General features: G+C 40.2%; 1 protein-coding gene across 1 annotated transcript; it reads right to left on the bottom strand.

Annotated features, from left to right (window-relative positions):
• Positions 1 to 2166: 2166 nt before the first annotated feature.
• Positions 2167 to 5854, bottom strand: LOC147621649 (uncharacterized). Its single transcript, XM_086824469.1, has 8 exons — positions 5676 to 5854; positions 5057 to 5333; positions 4562 to 4925; positions 4210 to 4454; positions 3433 to 3711; positions 2883 to 3166; positions 2584 to 2669; positions 2167 to 2384 (listed from the first exon to the last, which is right to left on the bottom strand). Exons 1-8 carry the CDS (start codon positions 5825 to 5827, stop codon positions 2167 to 2169), a joined length of 1905 nt encoding a protein of 634 aa, XP_086680595.1. The 5' UTR covers positions 5828 to 5854.
• Between the last annotated feature and the right edge of the window lie 1646 nt (positions 5855 to 7500).

Consider the following 7500-nt stretch of genomic DNA (forward strand, 5'->3'; position numbering starts at 1 on the left):
TCAACTCAACAGGTGGTTGGTGGTCCTATGTCTTAGCTAGGTCTACTGTTGTTGATGTGACGCTGGCATACTATTTTAGTGATGGCATATTTATCCATTTTGGTAGATGGACTAGGTCTATCTTTCTTAGGTAGTATGCCATCACTTTTTGTTTTATGTGTCCTCTTTGTGGAGGCTTCGATAGATGGTCATGTAGTCAGCTAGGTCTGCTACTACTGCCAAGGTATTGAGGCACATTATGATTTTTTTCCTTGTCTTTTTTTGTATTTTATATTTTCACTAATATATTACATGTTGTGTATCTATGAGAGGTTTTGGCAAATGATTGTCAAACTAGGTTTGTGTGTCATTATCCACACGTATATGATTTTTTTCCTTGTTTTTTTTTGTATTTTATATTTTCACTAGTATATTACATATTGTGTATCTATGAGAGGTTTCGGCAAATGATTTTGTCAAACTAGGTTTGTGTGTCATTATCCACACGTATATGAGTTATATCTTTCTATGTAATATCATTTTCACTCTCATAATCACAATTGTTGTGATTTGATAAGTAGATTTTGTTATTTAACAAAATTTTGGACCTCCTCTAGGCTCGCTGGGCTAAGCTCTTGGCTTGGTGGGTTAATTGTAGGTTACCAGATTAAAAATAGGGAGCTAGGAACTCAAGTTTTTTTACTATGAATTTGGTTATTAACATGTTCACGTCATTACGCTTTGTGATGACATAAAAATTTATCGTCATTTTGCAAATTTGAAATTGCTACTAACCCTTGATTGTGGGTGTTATATATAGAGCACCCTTCTAAACCATATGATCATCAAGCAATCATCAATAATCAATATGTTCACAAAATCCTGCTAACACCTTAGAGGAAAAATAGGTCATGTATGGAGATGGAACATGGTATGGTGGTCAAAAGTCAAGTGTTGCCTAACATGATTTGGCTTGAGGTTGTAATGGATGTTTTCTATATACTTAATTGGTGTCCCACTAAAGCATTGCAACTCATTACTCTGTATCAGGCTTAGCATGATAGAAAGCCATCTGTTGTTTATCTCATATCTTTGGTTTCTTGGCATATGCTCTTGTGCCAACACCACAACGCGTAAATTGGATGGCAAAGGTGTGACTTGTATTTTTGTTGGGTATAGTTTGGAATGTAAGTGTTATACATTGTATCAAAGTAGATGCAAGGAAATAGTAAATTTCTTATACAAAAATGTCTTAATAAGGTTTGACCTGCCCATATACATTGTATATAACACAAATACACTTTTCTATAATGTGAAAATTCAATACTTGTTGGATGAGTTCATGATCATCCACAAGAAGTCATGCACATATCACCCACATGAAAATGGTCAAGTAGAAAGTACCAACAATATTTTTTGCACAGTGCCTACAACTTTTGTTACTAACTCTAGAATATATTGAAATTAGAAGGTACATTAAGCACTATTGGCATATATGGTTGCTTACAAAATAGCTATTGGTATGACACCTTTCAATATAGTATATGACATACATGCAATCCTCCCAATTGAATTCTCGATTTCCATTCTCTGTCGCCCAATAGCTAGAATGGATGAATGTGGATTTTCATCTAGCATGTATGTATTGGTCAATTAAGGCTCAAAGTTATAGAGCAATGATACATGCGCTAAAAGAAGCAAACAATTCTTTGACACACAAGACCGGTATTGGTGTACATACTAAAGCAACATAAAGGTAGTCTGAAGAAGCAATATCATGGACCACTTTTTATCCTAACATCACAAATAGTGGAGCTTTTCATCTTGCAGATGTTGATAGAGAAGGAATTCCAAACCACATTAGCAAATGTAGACTCACAAAATGTCATCTACTTGTAGCTTTAATAATAAAGCAACATGAAGGTGGACTGAAGAAGCAATATCATGGACCACTTTTTATCCTAACATCTCAAATAGTGGAGCTATTCGTCTTGTAGATGTTGATAGAGAAGGAATCCCAAACCACATTAGCAGATGTAGACTCACAAAATGTCATCGTCTTGTAGCTTTAATAATGCTATAGAGAGGATCCATGCAGACAACGTGAGATTTCAAGGAAGAGAGGTGGTCAAGGAAAACAAAAGCAAGAGGAAGATAAAAAGCGGGCAAGCCAATCACCATCCAGCCCTAAAAAGCTCGAGGCAACGCATTCACATTCAAGTGACCATATCGATAGTGCCACAATTCACTGACAGAAATACCTGTAAGGGAAGATACATCAGAGAGTTTGTAGATACCATGGTCCACTCTACCACTCCATACGACTTGACTTATGGTGATGTCCCGGATAGCAACAGAATGATCATCGAACTCAACCCGCTTGCCAATCTTGCGCACCTCATGCACTGACAAGAGATGAAAACCCAGAGATGAAATATACAGAACTCGAGAGGAATGTTTCCCCCCTCTGCCCATCAAGAACTATCTCCATCCTACCCTCACTATGGATCGGTATGGTGGATTTATTACCGATAAAGATATCACTTGGATGTCTTGTGAGATCCTGTAGCAAATCTTAGGAAGGGGTTATGTGGCGGGAAGTACAACTGTCGAGAATCCATTCTCGAGTATCGTTCATGATGACCTCCTTGCTCAAAGATGAAGCACCACCAATGTCAAGCATCTCCCAACTGCACAAATGCTGCAGTTTTGACAGCTGTTGCTAAGGACTTGGCACTCTACTGAGGGCGTTTTCGCGAATAGTAACCTTTCCGGCCACAATGGACCTGCCTCTTGGCCTTCACCGCCTCTAATCAACAAAGAATAAAAGGCTGAATACTTGGAAGACAAATGAGAGAGCAGTGTGATGGCCATGTCCTCCAAAGAGAGACCTCCTTTCCCACCTGAAGGACCTCCTGCTGAAGTGCCTGCAGCTTGTTGATGTGTTCATGCATCGCCAACACCCCCCATCATGGCTTCCAAGGAAACCCGCTTCATCAAAGAGACTCGATTGTACAGTGAGGACAGATGCTCGCATATCCCTCGCACTATGCTTGATGTCGTAGATCACTTGTGGGGTGCAATTGAGGAAGATAAAGGAACGAACACGGGCATTAACACGATCCCACAACTGCTTTTGCTTCTCGTTCTTGTTGTACAAGCAGTGAAATCCCCTGCTAGTCCATATCTGGCCGTGGAACACCAATCGTGATGAAGTCACAAGTCATAAGACTCCAAGACTAACTCCATCATCACCTTCTAGATGCCATAGTTGTTCCCATCGACTTGGCAATCGATGGGGAACGTCGAACTTCTGGGTAGCTCCTGAAGATGACCCCTTCCCTTCTACCATGTCACGAAGTCACATAGTGTGAAGGGGACGGTGGGAAAAAGATGAAGAAAAGGCTGCAACCAACTGCAAGGTTGCTTCCAGCAATGACAGCCACCTTCTACCTGCTCCTCCAAGTCCGCAACATCCCGAAACTTCCTCCAATCAGCACCGTGAAAATCTCTCTCTATCTCAAAGGTATCACACTCGAGCTCTGATACCATGTCAAGATGTGCAGCGGAAAATAACAGAAAACTGAAATAGCCAAAAGAGAGGAGAAGATGAACAACAAAGACAAGATCTGCCTGAAAACAACTGCTGAACTGCACAGCTCCAATCACAAGTGGAGGGCAGCTCCAATCAGAGGCGAGAAGACTGCACCACAACTGCTGCGGAGGCCCAACCTGGCAGTAAACCTCACAATGGGCGGGCACACCCACAACACTGGCCCTCTCTCACCCAATGGTACATACAGGAGGTGCACAGGTGCACAGGTTTCCAACAAACCAAATCGAGGTGATCAAAGAAGACACCAAAGGCCATCAGAGGGATCAACAGAATGATGCAGACAGAGAGCCCAGGGGAATGAGGTGCTCTATGGCACATTTGGTGCTCACAATCCAACCATGTCTGGATTCTGGACCTTCTGGGCAAATGCAAGTCATTATCGTGGAATGGAAACATACTTCAAATGCATCTTCAGTTTCCACGAAATTCCTAGGGTTCTCATGAAATGCTTCATTTGGACAACTTGCTCGTGTGAGCAGCTGAGACAAATGGAAAACGGTAACGAACGTATGTATGCATGTATATGTATATGTTTATCTCACACACACACACATTTTTCGGTAGTGAAAACACATAAGTCATCAAAAACCAATCAAATGTAACAATCTATGCACATAGATATGAACACCATACAACTTCAGAGGCTCATCAAATGATGCAACTGGTCCACCTGAGCTGCCACATGTGGTACTAGCTCTAAATTTCAGGAGATATTCGTTGGCTCCAATCACATCCCCCACACTGATTGACATTCGATCAGGAACCAAGCACTGTTGATTCATAATCACTGTCATAAGTGCTGCCTTCGTGCTCTGTACTACTCCATATTTTGCAAGCAACTCAACTTCACGAACAGCACCTACATTTAGGATCTAGGAGAATGCTTAGAAAAGAGGGCTTTACATTCCATACCTACTGTTAAACACTGAAATGATAGTTTTACGCACAAACAAGGGCATGGTTTACCTGGGTACTGGAGGCAATAGATTAGCTTGTCAGACTCTACGTCTGGCACCTCACATGTGGGCACATACCACCATTGCTTATTTGGATGTTCAATGCGACGCTCAGGCCAAACATCACCATAGCAATCTGCACCTACTGTAACTGCTCCAAAGAGAAGATCCGGTTCATGAAACTTCATTGATGGTGGAGTTGGTTTGACCGGAAAGAGCTTGGAGCCATCCCTTTTTGCCTTCACTGGTGGAGCGTGTTGGTTCTCCAAAGAGATGCCCGGCCAAACCGGCTCCTTATTCCGTGCAAGGATATGGATTCCCCTCTTCCATGCAGACTGGTACTGGCCTGCCTCAACTTCTGCACATATCCGTGCCTACCACAAGAAATACCATCAGAACAGCAAAGAACTTCCTTTTGTTTACAATCTGGAAATTTGAAGAGTGTGTGTGTGTGACGGTGGCTGTGGTAGTTTGGGGGGGGGGGGGGGGGGGGGGGGTAACATACATTCACATCAAGTGCACCCAGGGCATGTCCTGAGGATGCAAATGCAACAATGTGAGATCCGTCCCATGGCTGGTCCAACTGTTCCACTTGGCCGACAAGCTCCAGTAGAATGTCATTGAAATCCCCCAGATCGGATCGTTTCACAGGAGGGCTCAATGCAAATGCAGAAGCACGGCCACTGCTAGAGCTCAATGCCATAATCTTTGTTCCATGAAACATGTGCTGATTTTGAAAAAGTGTACTCTCTTCATAGCAGTCAGGCATGCTGGAACTAGACCTGGATGAAATGCACAAACTCATCACATAAAAAAGTGCAGTTTATAACTTCAGTAGTCATCCAATAGATTACAAGAGACAAATGTTCCAAGTTCCCCCCGTCCATACGAAAGAGGCTAGAGGTGGGGACCTGAAAATCTCAGGGGTGCGCTCTACCGCTGAGCTAATAGCCCATCACGCAGGTCCCCCATACCCCTGGGTAGCAGGGATAGGGGGGGCCTGCATGCAACGAAACGGGGGTAACCCAACCCCCAAGATCCCACCCCCGCCCCCCCCTCTCTCTCTCTCTCTCTCTCTCTCTCTCTCTCACACACACACACACACAGCAAGCTTTGTTGATTACCATACATACACGCACTCAGGCACAGGCATGAATGGAGATGAAATCCTCCTGTCACTCGTGAAAGGCCATATTTTCTTGAAATCTTCAATGTCATGCATCCGTTTGCCTTCCCTGAAAAACGGACCAGCAGACAAACTCAAACGCAACGACATTGAAAAACAAAGAGATCATTCGCTCTGTCAACTCTCCAGACTGCCGCTGTTTTCAAAACAGTAGCCCTCAAAATACGATTTTTCAAAGAGTAGCCCTATATATATATATATATATATATATAATATCATATATATATATATATATATATATATATATTATATATATATTTTAAGGGGGATGCTTTTGGTGCTTGCTTTTTCCCAACTTGGCGTCCTGCGCATTTTTTCTTTATTTATTTTTTTAACTTTCCACTAGCTTAGTGCTCAATACCCTTGAGATGCTAGTTTTGTTCTCATATGAAGATTTCCAATGGTATAGATATTTTTTAGATTAAAAGAGAGTTTTCTCTATATAGTGATTAAAACTTTAATTGTTGGATGGTCTTTAAGTAAATGTTGTGTTTTGGTTAAGTATATTCATTTGATATCAATATAGATGTTAGCTCCATGACTTGGATGTGGTTATCCTTGTAAGGATACCTAGCTTGATTATTTGATTTACAAGTTCCTTGGTAAAGTATTGACTCTCTCTCAATAGAGATTATGGCATGTGTAGTAACCGGTTTAGGGAATATCTCTCTCTCTCTCTCTCTCTCTCTCTCTCTCTCTCTCTCTCACACACACACACACACACTAGAGACTAGACACGTGCATGAGTGAGAGTGAATGATATCTTCATAATCTAGATTGTGTCTCAATGGTGTTGGTAGGTCTAGCACATGACTACATAAAGCTAATCATGAGAATTGATAAGTTGATGGCATGCAACTAATGGTAGAGCATCGAAGCTAAGGCCTTGCATGATGGCCTTATTCACACTCACCCAAAGCCTTAATAACATTAGGTATTCACGTTACTTGAAGAAATTTGCTAAACTGGTGGGAAAACCCAAAACCCCGGGGCGGGAGCCCTTCAGGCTTCTTTCCCCCAAGGCCCGTCCCACAGGAAAACCTAGAAGCCCGCCGGCGTGCTCCTAAAATATATTAATAAAAATACATTAAAAAAGCATAAAAATAGTAAAATTTCCCAAAAAATACCAAAAAACAAGCAAAGTGTGAAAAAATTTTGAGAATTCTCCCATATTTTTTTCAGATTTTTAAATATTTTTAAAATATAAAATAATCTTAAAATATACAAAAATATGCATTAAAATACATCAAACATAGTAGAAATTCGTTTAAAAAATCTTAAAACTTCACAACAACTATATGAAAGTATGAAATACTTTTTAATTTATATTAGATTTTTTTTAATATTTCAATATTTTTAAAATAGAATAATCTTAAAATAAATAAAAGACACATTAAAAATGCACTTAAAGTATATTAAACTGAAATTGAGCTTAATTGATATCTAATTGATGTCAATCTAGTATAATTGAGGCTAATATAATTCCACTAAATTTGATTTGTATCAAAGTCTAATTGGACTTGATTGATGCGAATTGACTTCAATTTGAGCCTAATTGATATCAAACAATTAAGTCCATTTGAGGTTAATGAGTCTCAATTGATATCAATTAAGTCCAATTGAGGTTAATGAGTCTCAATTGATATCAATTAAGACCAATAGAGGTTAATGAGTCTCAATTGTACTCAATTGAGACTAATGAGTCTCAATTGTACTCATTAATTAGTCTCAATTGATATTAATTAGTCTCAATTGATATCAAT

The sequence above is a fragment of the Cibotium barometz genome, chromosome 30, assembly GCF_041138505.1.
Source record: "Cibotium barometz isolate CiBa-2024 chromosome 30, ASM4113850v1, whole genome shotgun sequence".
NCBI classification, from domain to species: Eukaryota; Viridiplantae; Streptophyta; class Polypodiopsida; order Cyatheales; family Cibotiaceae; genus Cibotium; species Cibotium barometz.